This window comes from Puma concolor, chromosome B4, assembly GCF_028749965.1.
Source record: "Puma concolor isolate L17-30 chromosome B4, mPumCon1.1.hap2, whole genome shotgun sequence".
Classification (NCBI taxonomy): domain Eukaryota; kingdom Metazoa; phylum Chordata; class Mammalia; order Carnivora; family Felidae; genus Puma; species Puma concolor.
The window spans coordinates 34,506,853-34,532,453 of NC_141673.1; the positions used below are offsets into that span (position 1 = coordinate 34,506,853).

Genomic DNA, 25,601 nt, shown 5'->3' on the forward strand with positions numbered 1-25,601 from the left:
TTTTTGAGACAGAGAGAGACAGACATGAGCAGGGTAGGGGCAGAGAGAGGGGGAGACACAGAATCTGAAACAGGCTCCAGGCTCTGAGCTGTGAGCACAGAGCCCAATGCAGGGCTCAAACTCGCAGACCGTGAGATCATGACTTGAGCTGAAGTCGGACACTCAACCGACTGAGCCACCCAGGCGCCCAAGTAAGTTCAACATTTTTGTAAGTGATATGAATTCTAGTATATGAAACTTAGTTTAAGCTAAGTTCAGAAACAGCAAGAGAAAATTCAGGAAGTGCATTTTATGCATTCTTTGTTTTAGCTTTATCTTATCCTATTACATCAGAAGTTCATTTTATTATATTTTGGTAATTTAAATATGTAATAAACTTCAGCCAATGAAAAGGAAAGGTCAGAATGTTAACACAAAAAAATGCATTCAATTCTTATTGCCATCATAAATTGTGAGGCATGGTTGAGGATACAAACTTTATGGGTGTGTCTGTCCAGGAAGATTGTGAACTCATCAAGAACAAAAACCATGGTTCTATTATTTATTTTATTATCCCAGAAAGTACTTCACACACTGTAGGCATTAAAAAAAAAAAAAAAAGAATGTGCTGATTAAATTAAATTTATACAAAGCATTGCAGATATAAAACTTCAATTAAAAAGAGGTTGTTAAAATTGAAAGAAGCTGAGTTACAGAAGCTCCAATGAATTATTACAATATAATGAGAAAACTAGGAGATGATCAAGTTTGAATTTCACTTCTTCCCTTAGGTTCCCTTCTGGTAGGTTCTCCAGTAGGAAAACTTAAGGATGAAGTGAAATTCAAACTGGATTCAAAAATGAGTTTTGTCCCTTATTTTAAAAATATAATGTATTAGCCAAGGGACATTAAAATTTCAATTAAGAAAGCAGAAGAAAATGAACATAAACTCTACTAATTTGGGAGTATTTATTTGTTTTTAAAGTTTACTTATTTATGGGGTGCCTGGGTGGTTCAGTCAGTTAAGCATCTGATTTCGGCTCAGATCGTGATCTCATGATTCATGGGTTTGAGCACTGCCTGGGGTTCTGTGCTATGAGCTAGGAGCCTGGAGCCTGCTTGAGATTCTGTGTCTCCCTCTCTCTCTGCCCCTCCCCTGCTTGCTCTCTTTCTTTCAAAAATAAGTAAACATCAAAACAAGTTAAAATTTATTTATTTTGAGAGAGAGTGTGTGTATGTGCACACGAGTGGGGGAGAGGCAGAAGGGAGGGGGAAAGAATCCCAAGCAGTCTCCGTGCTGCCAGCACAGAGCTTGACGTGGGGCTTGATCTCACGAACTGTGAAATCATGACCTTAGCCAAAATCAAGAGTTGGCTGCTTAACCAACTGAGCCCCCATGCCCCCCAATTTGGGAATTTTTAAAAAGAAAATCTTACATTTTCCTTTTCTGTTTTAGTTCACAAATTCCTATTGACCAGTCATATGAATATATTAAAACAAGTCATTCTCTTTTAAAACATGAAGGATATTTAACAGCTGCCTAAACAATCCCTTAACAAGAGCTCCTGCATGTAAGCATAATTCTCAGGGCCAAAGTTGAACAAGTTTGTCCTGGGAAGAACACTAAAAAGAGAGAACACAAAATAAAGAAGAGAGTTATTATGAAGTCAAGGAATGTTTGTTTAGGACATCACTCATCATCTGCTTGATTTTAAACTTTTATTACAAAAGATGTCTAACTGCTGTAAATATTTTCCCACTGAGAAGTAGACACTGGATTTAAGTACTTTTTTCTGAAATTTAATTTTTAAAATTCACTTATTCCTGTCCTTTAGCCTTTACGGCTTCCAAGCATACTCCTAAAGGCTGGAGGAGCCACAAGGAAGATTCTAAGAGCATACAAAGAGCAGACCTTGCTGTGATCCAAGCCATGGGAGCCATCTTCATTTCAATTAATTTACTTTGCCTTTATGAATTAAGAGTATTTTAAGGAGGTTGACATTTCACTCATCTGAAAAAGCTTGGAATGTGACAGGGGAAAGGGAGGAGAAGTAAATCAAAGGGGTTAGCAATTTTCCAGATGCAAAGTATTTTTCTTTTCTTTTCCACCAGAAATTTTAGAGAGCCTTCTGACATTTTAATTCCCTATGCAAAACCACAGTAGCAAAAAATGCTTACAGCTTATATATCAAAAAACAAACACGCACACATGTGCACTGGCATAAGCCTATGAAATAAATATAAATTCAGATTTGCTGCTCTTTTAACTGAAAATGTTTCATAATATAATAAAGCATAATGTTACACGTCAAAAATGCTTTTCGTGTATTTATTAGATGTTTGTGTGTACAGTGTAATCGACACAATTTTAGCTTAAAAGCAGGAGGTTTTGTAACTTACTTTTTTTTCTAGTGTGTTAATACTAAATCGGTGAGTTGAGTCAGTGTTGGCTTTTCTGCTGAGTCGGTGCTTTTTCATGTAAAAGATGGCATTTATAGAAACTACTCTCCTGACTAGATTTTAAATCACACTGGAATATTTCAGTTATCACCTTTAGCCACATGGTTTCAGGAAACTATGCCCAAATATTTCATGCAAATGCTGGTCATTGTAGGAGAGTGCTATTTCACGGAATGGAAATTCACTAAAACATCCATAGGTAAAAAACCTTTGAGACCCGAAGATAAATTCTCAGCAACAGGGGCTATGCCATTGTGTCTTACAGCCAGAGAGGGAGAAATAACAGTGGACTCCCCGAAACATGCTGCTTCAATATCTACCTGACAGCTTTGGTATCTGGACCTGTTCCCCAGTGCATTTCCTCCTTTATCAGGTATTATTTTACAAGGGATTTCTTGTTATTCAGAACTGACATAAATCAATCTATAACATAGGAATTTGTTTAATACATTTATTCTTTTAAGAAATTGCATGATCGTATTTCATCGACTTGTACAATAGAAAAAAAAATGTTACTACTAAAACAGCGTTTGTGGAGACTGATGGATGGTAAATCTATTTAGTCTTTCCAGAGGTTCATTCTTAGATTTTAATGTTAAATAATAACGACTATTCATTTAAGCTGGTCTCACTGTATATCTTGACCTTTAGCAATTCCACACACAGCAGCTTATTGTGGTATCCTTTAAATATGAGAAATAGAATGTTTTACTTTGCCATTAAAAGAAAAATAAAAGAGTACTGTATGTTACATGGCCCATGAAATATTGGCAGTGTGCTCCTTGGCTTTCATTCGAAGGACTGCAATACTGGAAGACCTCCTTTCGAATTCTGGCTTTGTTTCAAATGCATGTCCATTGGTAGCCCCAGTCAGAAGAGAGTCAGTGAAAAAATTGTTGAGGGGCACGTGGCTGAACTGGTTCTGGTGGTGTGAAAACCCTGTGTAACTGGAATCTGTCCGGGGCGAGTGAGAATAAGGTGTCATACACGAGGAAGTGTCACGTGGTAACATGCCTGAAGTAACCACAGAACCGCCACTCGCATTTCCTGCCCACAAATTGTTCTGAATCTGGAATATATAAAACAACAAATATTACATTTACGCATTCTCACTTTTGTCCCCTTACATTTGTTAAACAGTGTTTACTAAATTTTGTCAACAATTCATTGTTTGCTCCTATTGGGTGGTCTGTCATTATATTCTGAGTACATAAAGGGATTACTAAAAAATAATTACTTGAAAGATTCTTCCAGTTTGTTATACTGTAATAGATCACCAAAACCCACGCACTTGACCACATAAAATACTCTCAAAACATGTCAATCTCTTGAGTATTCTTTTTATAGTCATGATTTGAATATGAAATCTAGACGAGTTAGTCATGATTCATGACAAATTCATGTGTTTGGAAAAGCAGTTTAAAATGCGGCTTTAAGTTTAAATATAGTCTTCATCTAAGCAAAATGACACAATCGCAGTTTTTAACGTTCCATAGTTAGACTCAGTGTGACAGTTTTTGTTGGAAACCATTCCTGATATTAGGCTATTTACTCTGTAGAGACTTTTAATCAAATTCATTATCAGAAATGTTTACCCGTTCATTGATTTTTATTTCCTAGAGCCTCAAATACATAGCTCTGTGAATCTGAGCAATCTATACATATTTTAAACATTTGTTCTATGATTTACAGGTGATATGGTCAGGTTGCAATGGAATTATGACATGTAAAATAATTTAAAATTCAAACACATGACCATTACCAAATCATAAAAGCAAAACTGAGAAAAGTGTGCTAGTATTAGCAAAAATATCCTATGAGTATAATTAAAGTACTATATATAACATTTTACATAAGATTGAAAACTAGGTTGTCATTTGAACCCAGGAAATTCACATTTCTTATTAAATCTATATAGGAAACAACAAATACAAATTTATCTAAAGTTACTAGCATGTAAAGGAAACACTAAGTAAAATTTGTATTAGGAGGTGTCTTAGACCAGCTATTTAAACAAGGCAGGGAAAAAACAGTGATCACATGCATTACTGAGAAGCACAGAGAAAAATCCTGACAAACAGCAGGAGCTGGGGGAAAATGTTGAATGGTAGAACATGGGACAGAGTTTGAGCCTTAGAAGATGAAATTTAAAACCTGTATGCCTTTTGCTATATTATTACAATAGATACCATGTTTCTCACATCTGGTTTCCTTTTTTAAAATCATGACAATCAGAATAGAATCATCGATTCTCTTTAACATATACACAAATTATGTTTTATTATATTTACTTTTACATAAAAATTCCAGTCTACTACATATAGCCCCTGATGTAGTCTCACACACCCATGCTTAAATCGTACTTTTTAAGACAACTTATTTTCAATTAATAGCATAAAATGTAAATGAATCTTCTAGATTAAACTGGTAGAGATGTTCTGTTACTCAAGATATATACATATAAATATGTGTATGTATATCTATATTTATATAAATATGTATATGTGTATTTATATAAATATATTAAATCTGTGAGACATGTCTAAATATATATACAATGATTTGCACATTCTATTAATCTTTAAGTCGTCGTGGGCTATGTTGTTTTAATTTTGGCTGATTCTACTAAATGAATCCCACTTTAGCCAAAATATAATGATTGGTGCCACTGATTGCTGAGTTATGTATCTCAGACCAACAAGAAGGACTGTTAATGTCATTACTCTGTCAACCTAGCTCTTCTAACTTGATCTGGGTGATTTTCCTCTGACATTCAATCAAACATTGTGCTACACTGCAAAAACCACAGTCACATGTCTGACAAAAGGGCTTTCAGGAAATGAAAGTGAACTTGCTTGCTTATTTTTGAAAAAAATAAATGAAAGGCAAAATAGTGGTAGAGAAACACTTTACATTTTAAGTTTGTTAAAAGATTCCTCAATTTACACATAGTATTGCTGAAATTTACTATTAAAACCATCTACTCATATTCCAAATGCATAGAAACATATTTACTAAGTAGGTATAAAAAAAAAGGAAAGTTAGGACAGTAAAGGCAAGGAAAGTAATCTATGAATGTAAATTTAAGAAGTTTTCTATGCCTAAAATAATTCACATCAATCTACCTGTAAATTGAAAATAAATTTTCCACTTTTGATGACCTGGACAAATATTTTTATTTTGATCAAAACTTCTTACCTAGACGTGATCTAGCAAGTTAAATGTGTTACTTTTGGTGAAAGAATTTCTAGCATATAGAAAGAAATGTTTTCTGAACAGAACAGATTGGTGAAGCAAGTTACTACAGCAATATTTTAGTTGGATTTGAAAAGATACCCAGGTATTCCCATGGGTAGTAATACTGTCGCACATTTTTAATGATGTGTCCTACTTCCGTGATCTGTATCTCCTCCACTCCCATATCTTTGTTTCATTTAAAAATTTCTGGAATGTCTTCATTTGACTTTAGGGTTTTCGTTGGTTTTGATATCAAAAGTTCGATGCAAAGCATAAAAGACAATATCCCCAGTGAATTGAGATTTTGCTTCCTCTGAAGCATTCCCTCTGGATGATTAAACATCTGATGACGACAATCAAAATCATGCTCATGATAGCTAATGGTTATTAATTAATTACCATGTCGGACATGGTATTAAATGCACTGTGAAGACTTCTAATCATTTCAATACACTAAAAGATGTTTCCTTGTTTTTAGTATCCCATTTTGTAAAAGGTAAAACAAAACAGAGAGTTTAATAACCTTACCCAAGACATGTAACTCCAATTGTGGAGGTAAAATCTGAACCCAGGAAATCTTAAGAAATGCTACAATGATATAAAAACCAGTCGTATAGGTTGAAGTTGCTTATTTACACATTCATAATCCCAACTTTTGGGGGATTCATAGGTTCTATTCTCTGAAAGCAAAATCCCCGATGTTTGCTCGTAACCCTTTTCTCATCCTTCAGCCTAACACAATATATGATAAGCACTTAATACAATTTTTTAGAGGACTTTAAAATTTTTAAGAATATGAAATTTGAACTGATCCATCTTGGAGGTGTAATGGAAATTTTATGGACAATTTATGCTAATACTGTATATCTAAATTTGTTTCACGATTTGAGCTCTATAATCACCATTCTGTATAATCTTGACAATTATTGTGAAAATTTCATCCCCAGACCCTGTTGACTGTATTTCCCTAGGTTGTTTTATTTTCCTACTAAATACTTATTCTTCATTACAGATATATCTTGAGGATTCTAATTCATCAAGCGTGGGGTGTGGTTTATGGGATCTGTATTAAAATAATGACAACAATACATGAATTCTGAAAATCACATGGGATTAGGAGACACTACTGAAGCCCTTGTAAATTTTCAACTATGTTTGGTTCCTGTGATAAGAAGCTCACCTGTTTATTTTATTATTTTTTTTTTAAATTTTTTTTTCAACGTTTATTTATTTTTGGGACAGAGAGAGACAGAGCATGAACGGGGGAGGGGCAGAGAGAGAGGGAGACACAGAATCGGAAACAGGCTCCAGGCTCTGAGCCATCAGCCCAGAGCTCGACGCGGGGCTCGAACTCACGGACTGTGAGATCTTGACCTGGCTGAAGTCGGACGCTTAACCGACTGCGCCACCCAGGCGCCCCGAAGCTCACCTGTTTAAAAATGTTTCATTCTCTTTTGGAGAGTTCTGTAAAAAAGTGAGCTGTTATCTTCCTCTATGGATTCTATTTCTGTTCTTTAAAATGATACAGAATAAGCAGCATCCTTCTTACACATGAAAATCTTCAAATATCTTAGGCAATTATGACACAAATTTCTTTTCTTAAGCTTCCCCAAAGGCAGTATTTGATCAAAGAACAAAGCTGTTAGAGCTTACAGTTTAAGAAATCTACCGCTCTAAAGGCGGGCTCAGTCTATGGCCCCTCCATCCCTCTGCCACCCTATATAAGTGGTCATTTTAGAACTATGTGCTGGAATGTACAAGTCATTTTGTCTAAAACTGTTGTCAACAGAGAAGCTACAAAAAACCTTGCTGACTCATTGAAAGAAATACTGTATTTGTTGTTAAATTTTGAAATGAAAGAATGTTTTTCTGAATAGGATCACTACTTTTCGTTTTTGAACTATTTCTAAGACATCTACAATGGCAATGTCCAGTATCAGATAAATTTGGGGGTATTTTTATGGGCTTCTAACTGTATAACACTCAAGAGACTCACAACCAGGAACACCATTATTAAATAATGTCCACATCCTTCTTTCCCAAGTGCCAAAAAAAAGAAAAAAAAAGTCTGCCTGCCTTTACATTTTTTCTTCTTTATTCTGTTTAAAAGGAGTAGAAAATCTAAAAAACATTCCATGCTTTAATGTGCTTCACAACATTTTAAAAAGTTCTAGGGGTACGTTCAAAGCATTGTCCAGGGAACGTAGCCAACAGCCTCCCATTAGCATGAATGGAAGTTCAGCTGACTTAACTATACTCTACTTTGAACATTTGCTCCTTAATGTTTTTCTAATCAAATAAAAAGTTAACACTTAATTATTCCATGACTTTGAGTTTTGGAGGAAAGCTGGTTTTTTTGTCTGATTCTTTCCAAACAGAAATCAAATTCATTTAACACTCATTTTCCTTCTGAGGAACTAAAAGTAACACATAGGAATGAAAGAGTCAATATATATGTGTATTTTACACACACACACACACACACACACACACACACACACACACACACGATTCTTCACTGTGGATATATATTCATCATGACTTGAAGTAATATGGTAAACAATGGATAAAAATTATAAATCTCATTTACCTTTACCTTAAAAACTTGATACAAATATATTCTTTGTAAAATCAAAACTACTAAGAAAATTTTAGTATAACTAAACCTGGTGTATATTTTTAATATATTTGCTGATCTTTACTGCAGTAAGCAACACTATGTACTTTTAAAGAATGTTAAACAATGCAAGTCTGTTAGTCTTTCTGTTAGTTGCAAAGTATCACGATGTATAAAAAACATCAAATAGTTTCATGACAGCATTATATATTCTATATCCTAGTGTTTGTGCTATTTAGAAGACACTACCCTACAGAATTTAGTATATAACGTGAAAACAAATGAGTAACAACCGTTCCTTAATTTTAAAGCACTCTAAAACTAATATTTTTCTACCAAAGCAAGTTTATTTAACCTTACTCTTCCTCTATATATAGACTGTTCTTACCTGGCCCTGATGTCCATATGTACACACACACACACACACACACACCATGCTACCCTCATGCCCTCCCATCATATGCCTACACACTTCCCTGTGGGAGTTAAAGGTTGCTTTAAAAAGATATAAATCAGGGATTCACAAAGTTATGATAATAACTTTTTATAAGTTTATTATAAATAAACATTTATAATAATGTTTAAACAATAACTTTTTGCATTAAAATCCAAAAGTGATTTTGGTTATTCCTTTTTGACAGAATGTTTACATTTAGTGACCACTGTATATATTATTCAATACTACTATATATATTTATTACCACATTAGCACTTATATAATTTAATTTACCAGATTTTTAATGTGGTCTCTTAAAAAATGCCAACATCACATTTTGCAAAAGCAGTTTAATTTTTTAAGAGGCCATTATATTCCTTACTAGTAGTATATCACTTCCTTTAAAATTAAGGTGATATAATATTAATAACTTGCTTAGCAACTTGTGGATACTTTAGCTGTTGACTAATTTCAGGGTCCCATTAACTTTTATAGTAACTACATCAATAGTCACCACATCAGTAAGTTCCTGGCAGGGAGAAAGAGTATAAATGTCTTTATAAACAGTGAATTTACTGCCAGTGAGTAAGCCTCACTTGCTATCAGAGAAAAAGTGAATAAGTCTCAAACACTGATACTTTGTCCATCTGGGGGAGGGAGGGGGCAGAAATCGCAATTGAAATTAATTATGAAGGGAAAAGCATTAATCTGAGCATGGTTAGATACCACCTAAGATAGAAATAAGGGTACATTTTCATCAGTGCCTACTTATTACGTGTAATTTTCACATACAAAATTTCAGATAATATATAATGATTAATTTTTAAAAAATCAATTTACATTTCAAAAATTTCAAAAATCCATCTTTTCAACATATAGCATCATTATGCTAAAGTGATTAGTAATTATTTATCAGGAAAGGGTCATACATTAAGTATTGACTACTACTTTGATTTTTTAAATAAAATTCCATCTTAGAAATGTGTATAGGGATTTAGGACAAGTACGAGTGACTTTCCATTAAAGTCACATTTCCATTGTTTGTAACACTATTTTTCATGTATTTTAATACATGCATGACAGCCATTGTTGATGGTGCTTGATTCATTTTTAATGACACAATTTCCCAATTGAAGCAAAATCCACAATTATAAGAAACAAAGATTAAAATATAAATCAAGTTTTCCTTGTGAATTAATAACTTAAAACATGAATCAAATATGCAAATGTTTTAATTTGCACAAAATATTTTGAAACTTAGAGATTACCACTTGGTGTCACATACGAGCTTTGAATTTATCGTTAAAATCCTGAGTAAATTTATCCATTATTTTCATCTTGTATATGTGTTAACCACAAAGTTGGAATTTTATTTTTGTGATTTTAAATCAACTGTGAGTTTGTGTAATTTTTTTTATTTAATGCTCCTTGATTTAGAATTAAAAAAAACACACAAACATGAGGCTTAATAAATACGGCAAGCATAAAATTCTGTATTAAACTATATAGCGTAGGTTCACACTAACAATAACAATGTCTACTACAGGTTTTAACCCACAGATTTCCCAGGTTTAATTTTCCCCCTGGTCCTTCTCTATCACCTGCAAAGTAGTTTTTGTATGTATAAACAGCAATGGTACTCTTCAATAATTTATTTTTACATTTTTTCTAATTATTTATTTTGGAAATCTATTCAACTTATTAATTTGTTCTTTCCTCTCAAAATATAAAATACTTATGACCAATTCAGATAAATTCAATGTTTTAACACCAATTGCCTATTAAAAGCAAACAAACAAAAAACCACAAAAAAACAATCAGCTAAGTAATTCTTAGTGTTTAAAGTCATTAAGTCATATTAAATTGAATATCACGTTTTTCAAAAAATATGTCTATAGTCAGAATCTAAGACTTGAATGCTCTTTGCTTCTTTTGCAGGGTAATTTTTTTCATCTCTGAAGAAAAAAGTGTTCGTGTTTTCAACAAAATAAAAACTATTCCGTTTGTGTCCAGCTGCATATTCACTTAAATGATGCTGAGAAGACCTGCCTTTATGCTACATAGAACTTACGTTAAATATACACTTATACATATATATGAAATATTCTTCATACAAATATATATACAACATGTACATATTTTTATACATTTAATTAAATCATCAATTTTATATCAATATGACTTGCTAACCTAATGATGTTAATATTTTACCCCTCCATCCCTCATAAGGGAAGCCTCACTGTATCACTATGGGACCATTTCACTGGTTGTTACATAGATAAGAGAATATTTATTATACAATGCATCAAGCATAGCTATATTTTGAACATTTAAAAAAGATTTTTGGCTATTTACTTTTTTCAAATCTTTGGGGAAAAAACAGAAAGCACTGATGATGGAAGAAGGGGGGGAGTGAACAGTATTTTCGCAATCACTAGCTTATAGAAACTTTAACATTTCCTTTAAAAAAACTGCATGATTACAACATTTGAAACAGACTTTGTTAAACTAGAAATGTTGTACAGCTTTAATCGGTGTTTTAAATTACTCCAATGACTACCAGTTATTTATAACTTGAATCCCACTTCTGGTATATTCTAACACCAAGTGGCATATATTTATAAAGTCATCAATGAAACAACAGAAAGCAAGATACTGCACGGGTCCCCTTGTATATTAGGTAAACATTGAATAGTTGTGATTCTCACTATCCACTAAGTAAAACCACATCGAAAATTTTGGTGGGAAAAAATTTCAAACCTTTTAAAATTTTTGATGAAAATATTTTGTTCATGAGAAAATAATTTTGGTGGATTAAGAATATACTCAAACATTCCTTAAGTTACCATATTTGGTTGTCCCAATTTAAAGAGGAAAGTACATATAACTGAATTTGGTCTTTCCCTAGATCCTTAAATAGTAAAGTTACTAAAAAATTGGATTAGTTTAAATGCTACAATAACAGAACATTCACACCACTTAGCTATCTCTCTACTGTAGAATTCATAATGACTAATGGCTATTATAGAATTATTTCTATTTATAGAGCACTTGTTATTTACTAGGCAATGTCCTAAGTACTTTGCAGAAACTATTATGTTTAATCCTCACAAACATCATATGAACTTTTATACCCATTTTATAAATGAGGAGAAACATTCCTAGAGGTTGATTCATTTGCCAAAGGTCTAAAAGCTGTTAAGTAGCAGAGGCAGGATTTGGACCCACAAGTACCTGACTGTGAAGCTCATAGTCAAACATTAACACCTTAGCCCTTTTCAAGTCCCATGATTTAGTTACACAGACAGGAAATTAATATAATCCTCTCACTAACAGAAAAAGTATTAGGATAATGGTCCTTATCATCATCCACACCACCAGCTGTAGCACCAACAATACCTCCATTTCACCAATAAAGAAATCTGAAGATAAGGAAGTCAGGAAATGTATCCAAAGTTTCCAGCAAGAAAATGATCAAGTTAATGCACATGTGATCTGAGCCAAACCTGAGGGCATGAAACTAGGGTTTCTTATAAGAATGAAGGCTGGCTATCATCCTCTAGAAATGTTTATACCCTGACAAAATATTTTACTCAACAAAATAATTATTTGAAGAAATGCTTTGGCATTAATGAATTAGAAGCAAATTAGAATCTACCGTTGATAGATGCTTGCTTTTTTCATTCAAAGACACAAATGCCTTTTTGATCTGCTGGGTATAGTTTGCATCAGGAAGTGTCTGCAGAATTTGGTATGACCTAGTTTGTAATCTGTCCAAAGAGCAAGAGATTTTGTCTAGATAATTTATATAATCTCCATGCCTAAAACAGTACCTAGCATATATTTGTTGCCTAAATACAAGTAACTCTGGGAGAAAAAGAATTAAGCCGAAAGAATTCTGCAAAATCTTCCTAATTTATTCTGTTCAACAGAGGAAGAAATTGAGACTCAGAGAGAAGTTAATTGCTTAACACCACAGAGGTGGTTAATGGCAGAGATTCAGAAATCAGCTGTTTTCCTGGGAATTGATTAATTTTGGGTTCATAATGTACCCCAGAATATTGAAGTGAAACTACTTTTTTTCACATCTATTGAGTGTATACATAATTTGCTTAATACTGTTGTAATACAAAGTTAAGTACCGAATAATCTTTTTAAAATATACTTTATATTATAAATGGGGTGGACCGTATACAGTCTACCACTTTGCCAGTGAGAAAGTCATATGCTGATTGAAGGAGAATTGAGAGAAGGCTTCCTGGTGGAAATACAGTCTAGGTGAGGGGAAGGGAATTCAACACAGAGGGAACAGATTCAGCATAGCACAAGGAATAGGTTCAGCATATGGTTGCTATTTAAAATATTGGAGAACATCAAGTAGTCAAGCTCTTTCATTTAACTAACTCCTAGTGTTGCCAAATGACAACTGATATTGTGAGCCCAAATAAAGCTCTTTTTTAAAGAGCTTTTAAAAAAAAGTACATCAAAACATACTACCTTAAAGTATACTACTGGTATCACACTTCTGTTTGCTATCAAATATGGACAAGATTAAGAAAAATACCTGAAAACAGTCTGAAAAGTGTCTACGGTTTTAAACTGCTTTATATCATTACTTTACACATTTAAAAAAAATGAAAGCATTTTTGCTTTCTGAAGTGATTTGGTGTTTTAGGGTCAAAATTGAACTATTTCATTGCTGAGTGATGGGTCACAGAGCTAATGCTGCATAAAGAGCTCTGAACCTGTGGACTTCAATTTAATGAACTAATAGCTGTAAGAAAGAAGCCTGACCTAAAATAAGCCCTCAATTGGTAGGTATTATTTTTACTATCAGGGCGGTTGTTACTATTTTGTAATGGGAGGAATGGAAACAAAGTATTTAGAACACTTTAGAAAATGTTAATTAGCATTCATAACTAAACCTATTATATGTTATACATATAGATACCTCCATAGTTGACAAGATTATTATCCACACAGAGCAGACCTGATACAATTTTCTCACCCAATTCTGTTTTCTCATGTATTTCTGTGTGTGCTTTTGCTTTCCTGCCAAATTGTTAATTTTTAATTTCTGTCCTGTTTCTAAAACAGTTTTCTTGTTTCCAACTTTTTGGTAATTAATAATGTTTTTCCATAGTTCGAAACAGTAACCAAGATCAGTGCCTTATGGCATTGAATTGTTGAGTTCTACTTTGGTCCCTATTTTTCTAATTATAATTTCTATTTTTAAGACACATGACTTAAAAAAAAAATTCCTTCAGGCTAAAGCTTGAGAGACAAGATCTTAGCATAATTATTTTTTGCAAAATAAGAAAGCCAACCACATATTTAAGTTAAAATGGACTTTTCCTGACTTTATCCAATACCCACAATGGGGAGTGAGAGACACTTGATTTCAGTATTTTTGGCAACCAAACATTTAATGACTTCTCAATATAAAAAATTACTATGGATTTTACTGTTGATGAATTATACTGTCAAAACAACCTCAACATGTGATATCTTTGCTGCCATACTTAAGTTATGAGGTGGTATAACCAATGGACATAAATTACAGAAAACCCACAGGGAGAATTCATGCAAAATTCCCATGATGTGTGAGGAGATATTTTTAATTGATCCTTTGTGGGAGTGAAAAGACTATCAAATGTATAATGTGATTTTACCATCTCCCTTCCTACTCGATCTACTTACCTCATTCTGTTAACTGACAACATCTAAAGTTGTGAGGCACAATAACATGATGGCAAGACAATCCTAGAAAAAAAGCATGACGAAGTGTATTAAATAATATTAAGCTCTTACAAAGAGCTTAGTTTGTGCCAGGCACTGTTCTAAATGTTCTATGTTGTGCAGAAGAAGAAAGGGAAGTTAAGGATAAGGCAACCACCAGCAAAGCACAGAGAAGTGGGGGGGAAAAACAACAACAACAACAACAACACATAAACTGAAATGGGGTTTGCAAGGAAAGGAATGAAGATGAAAATAATAAGCTGCAAAAAAATATGTATACATATACATACATATATATATCATAGGTGTTGTCAAACAGATTTAGTAAGACTAAAGTCCATTTGAAAGGAGTTCACTAGTTTGTAACTTTATTATTTCTAAATTCGTCATAGTGAAAGTTCATAATTTTATAAACTATGTGCTAGCTCTATTATTTTCATTATTTCACTTATTCGGAGTAAAGTGTCTGCTCACCTGAACTAAACTGCAGACCTGAATAATGCAACTTAAGCCTTATGCTCCTTTGGTATTCATTTATTAATTATTCAACCATTTAAACATAGTCATTGGGAGAAACAGTCTATTGTGAGGGTTAAGATCTTGCACTTGGGAGCCAGATTGCCTCTGATCAAGTCTGGGCTTCTCCACTAGTGAAAGTGAGTAAAAACCTCACCTCTCTGTGCCTCTGTTTCTTCATATGATAAATGAGGACAATTAATAAAACCTATTGCATAAAGTTGTTGTAAGGATTAAATGAGTCAATATATACAACCTGCTTAGAACAATGCCTGGTAGAGTCAGGACTATGGTGTGTTAATAACTGGGATACCACTGTACTGCCTGCTCTCATGGAGTTTGTAGCCAACCAAGGAAACTTCCTCATGGCACTTTGTTCAGAACTCAACTAGGATACTCAGCAGTATTTGGTGAATACAAGTTCATTAGCCCTATGATGGTAAGTAGGAGTATGCACATGCTTTAAACTGGAGAAAAAAAAATAAAGGGACTACTTTCAGATAAATTTTGAAGAGTAAGAAAAACAAGGTTCTTCTAAAGGCAGGTACGGACATTTATTCAAAAGGTATTGCTGGTCTTCTAGTAAACTGCAGTGGAAAGGCTTGACAGTAACAGCCCTTTATAGACTGTCCTAGAAGGAACAGAATCATGGAAGGATTCCTTAACTCCCATGGGTCTCGGACTTTTAGAAAGATTGAACTAGGTGATCTCTAAGACTGTTACTCACATATAATATTACATTAATAAATTGGGTGAATTTATGCGGAAGAGTGAAGGTCTCCGAATAAGTTTTTAAGAATCATAAAAGGCATCAGAATACAAGGACCCACAAAACTTAAGGATGAATTCATGCTCACAAGGTATGAATTTATAGATGAAGAGAATGAATACCCGTAAGTTTGGGATTGCGAAGAACCGGTTACTGAACTATCACAGTATTCCACCGGCATATATGTCACGTATTTGTGTTTAAAATGCTCTCCTGCCACCTGGGTGGCTCAGTCAGTTAAGCATCTGACTTCAGCTCAGGTCATGATCTCACGGTTTGTGGGTTGGAGCCCTGCATCAGGCTCTGTGCTGACAGCTGGGAGCCTGGAGCCTGCTTCAGATTCTGTGTCTCCCTCTTTCTCTGCCCCTCCCCCACTCACACTCTCTCTCGTCTCTCAAAAATAAACGTTTAAAAAAAAAAACTTAAAAAAAACCCAAAATGGTCTCTAACAATGCATATCCTTCACCAGTAAGGAATGAAATAACAAATGTCTTGTTCCTTAGAATACAAGTGTTCCTTATCATGTATCAAATACAGTTCTGAATACTATTACTCAGTACTAGGAAAAACTGTCTTAATTATATGTGTGAAAAGAAAAGGAAAAAAACCCTCTAAGTTAAATGGAAAAAATTAGAAGAAAATGAATGTCTAAATACTCTTTAAAATGAGATGAGAGCTCCCATTATAAAAGGATGGATGTATTTTTTAATGTGATAAATTTTTAAAATTATGTCCAGTACTAATTCTATGTATGCTTTAAGTAACAAAGGGCTAAATGTTTCCTTGAAACAATGAGTAACTTCAAAGCTGAAAAGACAACATAGGAAAAGAGATCTTTTTAAAATGGGACGGAATGTTTCATAGACCACACTTGACACTAGGTTATGGGATAGTTCATAAAACGTTAGCCACAGAGACAGCATGCCAAGCAAAGCTTTATTTATTTTTAAAAGTTAACAAAGGAAGTGAGTGTGAATAGTTAAAAACGTAGAGTAATTAAAAGACTTAGACCATGAATGAGGCTACTTCAGTGGTTGCAATGTACAATAAGGAAGAGACCCTAAAATAGTTTTGAATGAATGGCTCTGAAAGAAAATAACAAAATAAATATTTCAGTCTAATAAAAATCTAAAAAACATGCAAAAACTCTTCTGGGGGTTAAAATTTTCATTCTTGACTATTAGCTATAATAAAGCCAATCATAATAGCCCTTTTAAGAATGTACAAACCACATCTGTTTCTCTCGATCAGTATGCTGTGAAGTTTACCATACCTGTGGATAGCTGTCAGTCCTTGGCAAAACTGATATATCATAGGTGGCAGCAAAATGGCTTTTAGCTTGTTGTATTTGGCCATAACGTTCTCTTTTTCTCCACTTGGCCCTTCGATTTTGAAACCAAACCTAATTTTTTAAAAAGTAGAATGTCAGCTGAGAAATATTTGATAATGCAATGGTGACATTAAAAGACATAAGTTGGAAAGACACAAACCAGGTCAACAAAATCACTAATAAAGAAATTTATGTCAGAAAAGTATCCACAAATTTTACTTTTTATTTTAACCTGATAAGAGGCGATATAAATTAATAGAAAGGGATGAAATACTTTAAAAAATTATTTAATACGTCTCAGCCTCTGGGCTTTTTTTTTTTTTTTTTTCATTTTGGAAAATAAAAAGGAATTCGATTATACAATTTTGAAGACTCTTTATGTCTCCAAATTATTATAGATAATGCTCCTCTTAGAGAATGCTGCAAATATGGAAGACATTCATAACTTTCTAGTTTGGGGTTATGCACATAACATTAACCCAGCCAAACTATAACCAAATTAATATCTGGGTCTGTCAAAACAATTATGTTTAAAACATGTCACAAAGTGAAGCCTTTTCTGGGTTGTACCCATACTTAGATAATCTTAGAAAAATTTAAACACAAAGATTACATCCAAAATACACGGCAATGGCAGAAATATCATGATTATTCAGTAACAGAAAATATTAAGATTACATACTATATTGAGCATAAAAAAGACTACAGGTAAACGGAACCATCTGAAATTGAACTCTGGTTCTAAAATATACAAGGGTGCTTATTACATAAATTATACCACTTACAATACTCTTCTTCCCTTACAGAAAATGCTCAGAAATCTTCAAAATCATTTCCCTAATTTAAAAGACTTACAGGTAATATAGACAATAAAAGAACAACAAAGAAGTTATAACCAAGTATTAAGAAAGCCTATGAGTTAGTACAGCCTCTACAAGGTCATGAAGCTGTCATCCAAATTTCTCTAATTATGTATTAATGATATTTATCATAACAACCACCTCCTTCAGAGGGTTAAATAATCACTAATTCACACTTGTAGCTCTCCAGAATCTTCACTTTAATATTTTAATGAATTAAAGAAAGACAGAAAATTATATTCAGTATGCATCATTTGATATTTCTGAGTAGACATTTCACGAGCAGCTGTCAAGAAGCTCTTCAGTCTTTACAAAACTGTATCCAGAATACAAAAAACAGAAAGGAAGCTGGAAGTCAAATGTGAAAATGCAAATTGTTAAAATTTACTTGAAAGTTTTGCTTTTTTCATATTCAGTTGTGATCTTCTATCTTTACCATCACATTTATAGAAACATATTAACCTTCAATTTAATATGTGTAAGCACGTATTGAGAATTTAAGGTGGGACTTTATAGTTTCCAGCAATTAACAGAAGGCAATGAGACCTATCTGTTCAGTGTGGTTTCTTAGGACATTTATGGGAAAGATGTATTACACACAGTGCCCAGGGCTCAAAACAACATCAACAACAAAACAAAACATTTTCTTGCTGTCTCCAGAGGCACCAGGAGCAAACTAAAGGAATTTAGTATTGAATGGTTTTTGTTTGTTTGTTTGTTTTGTTTTTCGGTTTTTCACTGAGAAAAAGGTCTTTATAATCTCCTTAAAATAGGTGTGAATTACCACTCTGACATGAAAAGCAGGAAAGAGAAAACCTGAGTAAATTAGGTTCAGGTTGGCTCTCTGTGCATGTTTCTAGACAAAAATTAATCAGGAGTTGAGGAAACGTTAAGGAGAAAACATCCATTGTGTCCAGCTGATCACTCTATAAACATATTTTTTTTTATGGTTACAAGTAGAACTAATTTAAATATATAAATACAAGACAAACTAAAAAAAAAAAAAAAAAAACCCACACATGTGGGACTAGTGTTAATACTTGACAATTCTAAAATTCTTCATTAGCATCACCTTTCTGTATCTTTACTTCCTGAACTACGATAAAGTAGCTATTTGTCTCCACAAACTAAAGAAAAATCCTGCTGCTTGGTATACCGCACCCCCAGATGGTGATCTTAATGATGTAAGGCCTTACAATGGCTTAATCTTCAGAAGAAATCTTACTCTTCTTTCTTCCAGAACAAAATTTCTCACTATTTTATTCATTAGTCTATTCTTATATATTAGGGGAACTGCAAAATTCAGTATTTTCCCATTTAGCGTAGTAAAAACAAAGAAACAGGCCATTCCCTGAAATTGATGTTACTTGAGACGTAATAAAATATAGTTTAAACATACCAACTCTAGTAAAAATAAAAATATGTCTAAGAAATAGAACTTTACCTAGTATAACTTTCCTTTTTCAAATGATTTTAAAAGTTTAGTACACTGGACCATCCAATTTGATAATTTGAATGTAACTTATAAATGTAATTGAGTATATATTTTAATATCATTTCAAAATCCTTATTCCTATTGCCTCTGCAAGAGGGATGTAAGCTATCTACATTCAAAAATTCAAATGGAACGGCACTATTGGTAACTACAGGAGCTAGAAAAATTATAAGAGAGCTATATGATCTTTATGCATAGTGAAAATAAGTTACGGTATATATAACAGTGAGATTGCTTCATTTTTTTCTTTGATTTATTATAACTCCAACCTCAATAACATTACAGATTAATGGGCCATTGCACAAATAACTTACCAACACCTGGTACATAACCTAAAAAGAACCTTAATGGCTGATAAAATAGAAAAATAAAATAAAATAAAATAAAATAAAATAAATGTATTAGTAAATAGATAGCTATGATTCTGGGTTTTTTGCACTTTAAAAAAATTTTTTTTAATCAGATTTATTTTTGAAATTCCCTTCTTTTTAAATAATCGTTAATTTGTATATCTATGTAATCAGTCTAATGTTCTTTTATGTATTTGTGTGAATGATTAAATCCTTTGCAAGGAAAAAGACATTTTAGTAGACCTACATGCCTATAGTACATGGTTCTAGTCTTTAGTGAGAGGATCAGTTTCTTCCTTTTGGCAAAATGCAACCACTGAATTATTCTAGCAGTATCTCCACACACCGGCCCCCAACACGCACACCCACGTCCTTCATTTGGCTCCTACCTGGACTCTGGCCTCCGTGAGCTCAGTCCTCAGAGCAAGCTGTTCTCTGACGTATACATCCGGGTAATGGGTTTTCTGAAAGACCTTCTCCAGCTCCTCGAGCTGCAGGCTGGTGAAGGTGGTTCTGTGTCTCCGCTTCTTGCTGCTGGATACGTTGCTGTCACATTTATCCCCAAGTTCATCTAGTTCTCCCTTTTCTGGCATCCCCTTCACGGGAGACATTCGGAGACTGTTACAGTTGTCCATAGCTCTGTTTAGCTCTGGATGAAGAGGCTGTCCTTCGCCTTTAGTGATGCCATAGTTCACTGTACCCAGAGGGGGAAAACAACAATTCTCAGGCTTGTGGAACATTTCGGTGAAGAAATTACGTTGAAAGAATTTAGAGCATCAGGAAAGCAGTCTGTTAATGATTTCTTGTGCCAGTATTAATTCAGTCATCCCACTGTGCACAATTATTAATCCACTTTGGGCAGGGTTAAGGCCATTTAAAAATGTGTACATGGGACTCATTATTCGCCAGATTTACAGTTCTATTTTACAGGAATAATGTAATGTTTATGCACATAATTTATAATCACATTAAGGTGATCAAATTAAAAGATGCTCTAGATTAAAAAAATAATGAGCACAATTTTTTAAAAGTGAACCAAATTTAATGTAAATCATGTGTGAATTTATTCACAGCAGACAAAATCAAGCTACTTACATGGCTCAAGAAAGATATTTCAATTTTATGGAATATCTGTAAACTCAAATCCAGACTCTTCCCAACTTATCTTTCTGCTCCACACAAAATACACACTATAGATTTAAGATATGGTATTGTCTCTACTATGCTTTGAATATTTTGACTTATAGTCATTTCTGCTTTTTAATCTTTTTTTTTTCAAAAAGTGACCTACTAAATTAAAAAATGAATTTCATATCAGTTTCTGGAAGTGCTTCCTATAGAACAGCCTAAGATTTAAGTAGACTTTAGTGTAAAAGCTCATTTGGGGGTTCTTTCCAAATATGTGATATTTATGTTTCGTGCATGAAATATGTTATAAGACAGAAAGCTTTTATTTTTTCCCCTAAAGCAGAGAAATTAAAACATCTATGAAAAGATTACAAAAGATGTCATCTCCCATTCTGTTTAGAGGTGTTTTAACTTCAGTGATTTCCCTCCAGCTTTGGTTGCATGCTTGCTGTACGATATAAAACAAAAATACATCATATGGTGACACACACACACCCAAATCCAATGGGTGCATATAATGAAACTGGAAAAACTAAAAAAAAAAAAAAAAAAAAAAAAAGTGAACCCAGCCAGAACAATAATTTCCAATGAATTGTCACACTTTTTTTCATTTTTGTCTGTTTTTAAATTTTCTCATAATGTATCTTAGCAACTGCTCTAATCATTACACAAATGTCTTGAACTTTAATCACTATATAACTTAAATGCCTAATATCCTTTATGTAAAAGATGTGATGTAAAAGTAGATATAAAGAAGAACCATGACTGATTAACAATACGGTTTTGTCTTCTGGAGCAGAATGAAATAGGGAACTTCGGTAATTAGGGAGGGGGAGGGGAAGCAGTCGTGAGGCTAAGGGCATCTCAGGAGAAAGACAGGAACTTTCCTGAATTTAGCTAACTGCTGCACACATCCAACTTACTTAATCCTGTCCTATTGAAATTCATCCTAAAAGTGTGATGTTCGTTGAAAAGTTGTCAACGTATCAACAATCACCTATTCTCTTCTTATTTTGGATCCCCGACAATTTAAAATAGGATGAAGTCCTACCCAGCAGTTAACAGAGGACAAGAGAGTCATGTGGTTTTTTTTTTTTTTAATCCTGTCCATTTAAATAACTTTACGTATACATAAAAGAATTCCAAAAATAAAGATACTGCAGTCTGAAATACAACCAGAAAGGCAAAGTTTAGCATATTAAAAATAAAAACTGCATCTGTCTCTCTATATACTAGACTGGAAACGATTTAGCTGATTTTCTCTATCGTTCCCGCTTATATTTTTGGTTTAACTTTGCAAGTCAAAAGTAATTCGCAACGCTGAATAAGTAAAATATAGGAGTTCTTTTCTTTCTTTTTTTTTTTTTTTAAACTTACTGTGTACAAGTTTTCGAAAATCAGCCCCTACGAGCCAGTACCTTGCCAGATTTTGACCCTCCATTAAAACAGGGGGCGGGAGGCTTGTTGTAAATATTTCACACTTAATTCGTTTGTTATTTTAAAGCAACCCGCTCCTTACAGCTTAACTGTGGAATATACACAATGATAAGGAAAAGTCCTCTTGGAATTGTAAACTTGCTTTAGCTGTCGCGATCTGAAAAAAAATAGGTTTGTATTGGGTTACAAGATAGAAAAGATAGATGGTTTGTTTTGATAACATTTTGACTTTGAGATACTTGGCCGTTCAAAGTTGAAGATTTCACCCAGAAGCATTCCGAAAGGGTTCTTAGGTGACTTTGAATGTGGAGTGAGAAAAATAGACAATACGGTATTGGGGAGTGAGGGATTATACTGGAGATTCTTTACCCGAAGCTACTGAAAGCGATTTGGTGTTTAACAAAAATGTTATGTGCGTTGTGTTGTAAACCCAAACAATCAGAAATCACAACTTCCCACAAGCCAACCTAGCATAGCAACCTTCCAGCTTCACAAAGAAAAATACCGATACGTCTTGGGAAAACTTTTTTTTAAGGTTTTTCATCTAAAGGAGCTCAAAGACGTCTTACTCCAGACGACACTGACGTCCTCCAAGGAGCGGTGATCGATTTCAGCTCCTGCGGGGGCAGCGCGGCCGGCTCACAGAGGAAGCGCCCTGTCTTGACTCAATTACACTCTATTTACCGCCCTATCAGTTTACGCCTGGGTCCCAGATAGAGGGTCTCCGGGACCCACAAGGGACAACACTCGACAGCCAAAGGAGAACCGCGCAGACGCGATCCGGTGCCTAATCCTTCCGTTGCCCCTTCAAGTCGGCTGCAGCCAAAACGCTACTCCTTAAAACGCTCGCAGTTCCACCACCCGCCTCCGCCCTCCAGCTCTCTCGCTCCCCGTTTCCTTCCTCCCTTCCTCCCTGCCAGCCGCTCCCCACCGGTCCCCGCACTTGGGTGTGCGGAAGGGCGGCCGTGGCTCGGGCTGGCGACTCACCGCCGCTGTCCTGACAGGGCGAGGCTCTCTCCAGGCGCACGTGATGCTCGGCGCGGGGCAGGGGCCCGAAGGCCTGCACGCATTTGCCCGCCGACGCTTTGCTGTAAAAGGACTCATTGTCCAGCGTCTCCATAACGTGCTCCAATGCGCCTCCTGCGCCCATGTAGAAGTCACTGTTTTTACTCGGCGGGCTCTTGAGGGCAAACTTCTCGCTAAGAAACTCCATAATCCTGGAAGGTTGTTGCGGAGCTCCAGGGGCGCGGAGGCTGGAGAGCGCTGGGGGAGGGAGCAAGTGGGCGGGAGAAGGGAGGGCAGAGGAGGGAAGGGGAAGCGAGCGCTTCGGCGCCGGGAGCTGCCCGGCTCCGAGCCCTTTAATACGTCCCGGCTGGAAAGGGGGCACCCGAAGTCGCTTTTATATCTTGAAACTCAGCTGGGCTCTTCGGGCAACCTCCCAGTTCTAATGAATATGAAAATAGGCAGGCGACTAACTCCACCCCGGCCCCCCCCTCCGCCCCCACCCTGCCCCCACCCTGCCCCCACCTTCCCTCACTTCCCCGGGCAGGGCGCGTCCAGGCCTAGGTTAGACAGACAGCTCCATTTCAGACAAATGCCAGGAGGGACGAGGCCCCGACACCCAGAAACATTGTCGCCGCGACAGTGGAATGGCATTTCGGAAGAGCTTGGTGAGATCGCAAAGCAGTTAACCCTCCACTCCCCACTCTCTGCGCCCTTCCGGGCAGCCAGCCCGACACCCGGTCCCCACCCCGCCCCCACGCCGGCCACTCACTACCAGAAAGATTTAGAGGCGTCTTAAGAACTTGAAAGGAAGTATTGCTTTAGAGGGCTTTCATTTCATCCGTAAATCGTTTATGTGGAAGATCCACATAAATCGGAATCCCTAGAAGCCAGAAACATTGGCAGCTCTTAACTGGTTGGCGGTGGTGGAGGGGCCGCTCTGCTTCTAACCCGGAGGAGCTCGGCGTCCCGGTGCTCTTGGCGCTTAGGAGCCCATGGCCTTTCCTTTCTTTCTGGAATGCCGCGGCGTGTGGACGTGCTGGCGACGGGTGGGAGAGGGGAGCTGAGCAAGGGGCATTGAAAGCATTATGCCAATACCAATCCCTTTCCTCACTCTCCTCCCCACCGCTCCCCTTGGTCCACGGTTTTATCATTAGATCCAGATTAAGAAAACCTACTAGGAAAAGTGCCTCCTCCAAAGGGCCCTTTAGTGTAGGCCGGGGGCGGGGGGGGGGGGGGGGGGGAGGCTCTTTACACAAAGGGGCTTATGAAAGAGGAAGGCCTTCCGCCTGGTTTTTAAAACAATTATGTTTTAAAGAGTGGCGGCGGAGTCCCTGTGAACCGCGCGTGTGGGGAGCGAGGGGCGCGCAAGACCTGGGCGCACAAGCGCCGCGGCGTTCCGGGCGCCGGCCGGGCCGGAGCCTCGCTCGGCCCCGGGGTGATGCTAGGGTGGGTGGGGAGCTGGCAGCTCCCTGAGGGCAGGAAGGCACTGCTGGATTGAAACCTCCTACGTGTGGCTTTGCGATTGACCCTGGCTTCCGAGAAGCCCGCGGCGTCTGAGGGAAATGTGTTCAGCGCCTTGGGCACGAAGAGGCAGCCATTTGCAACAGGCTCTTGAACTGGCAAATTTGGTGAAAAGGTCCCACAAGTTGGGGTCTGTGGACTGCACCTTCCCAAGAAGGACTCTTTTCGAGGGTCCTGACAGCCTTTATCGCACAGGCCTCCGCAGCGCCCGTAGCGTTTCCCCAGGGCAGCCTGGCACCGACGCCGCGGCCTTGGGCAAACTGGGCAGCCCCGATTCTGCGAGTGGTGAGGCCAGGTCCAACTCTGGCAGGCGTCGGATGGGTTCGAGAATTTCCAGCCTCTTTGGGGCATTGGCTGGCCCAAGACTCCCTGGTAGACCCTCTTCGAGGCCAGGGCAGGCCGCAGCCTCGGAGGAACGACCATGGAACGCTGCGCACCTCTGAGCTGCCCCTTAGCACTGCCCTAGAAGCGTGCCGGCCCTGAACACCCAGATCGGGACGAACGGAGCGGGAGCGGGTGGCCCGGAGCAGCAGCCTCTGTTTTTCCAGGACGCTTCTTCCGAGGAGGGGTGGGGGCACCAGCTCAGTTCACGTGGCGCCGTGCTCAGCATGGCCTTGAGCGAGCTGTCGGGTTCTGGAGAGTTGACGCTACTCCTGGAATTATATGGCTCTTTCTGTATTGTTACTGCTATCTCCTGAGACTTGCAACCGGCACCTACAGCG

At 36.4% G+C, this 25,601-nt stretch overlaps 1 protein-coding gene across 1 annotated transcript; it reads right to left on the minus strand.

Moving 5' to 3' along the window:
* Positions 1-274: 274 nt before the first annotated feature.
* Positions 275-23,823, minus strand: ALX1 (ALX homeobox 1). The gene is made up of 4 exons (XM_025926904.2): positions 23,341-23,823; positions 20,178-20,482; positions 17,027-17,155; positions 275-3,508 (listed from the first exon to the last, which is right to left on the minus strand). The coding sequence occupies exons 1-4, from the start codon at positions 23,564-23,566 to the stop codon at positions 3,188-3,190; spliced, it is 981 nt and encodes a 326-aa protein (XP_025782689.1). The 5' UTR covers positions 23,567-23,823; the 3' UTR covers positions 275-3,187.
* Positions 23,824-25,601: the final 1,778 nt, after the last annotated feature.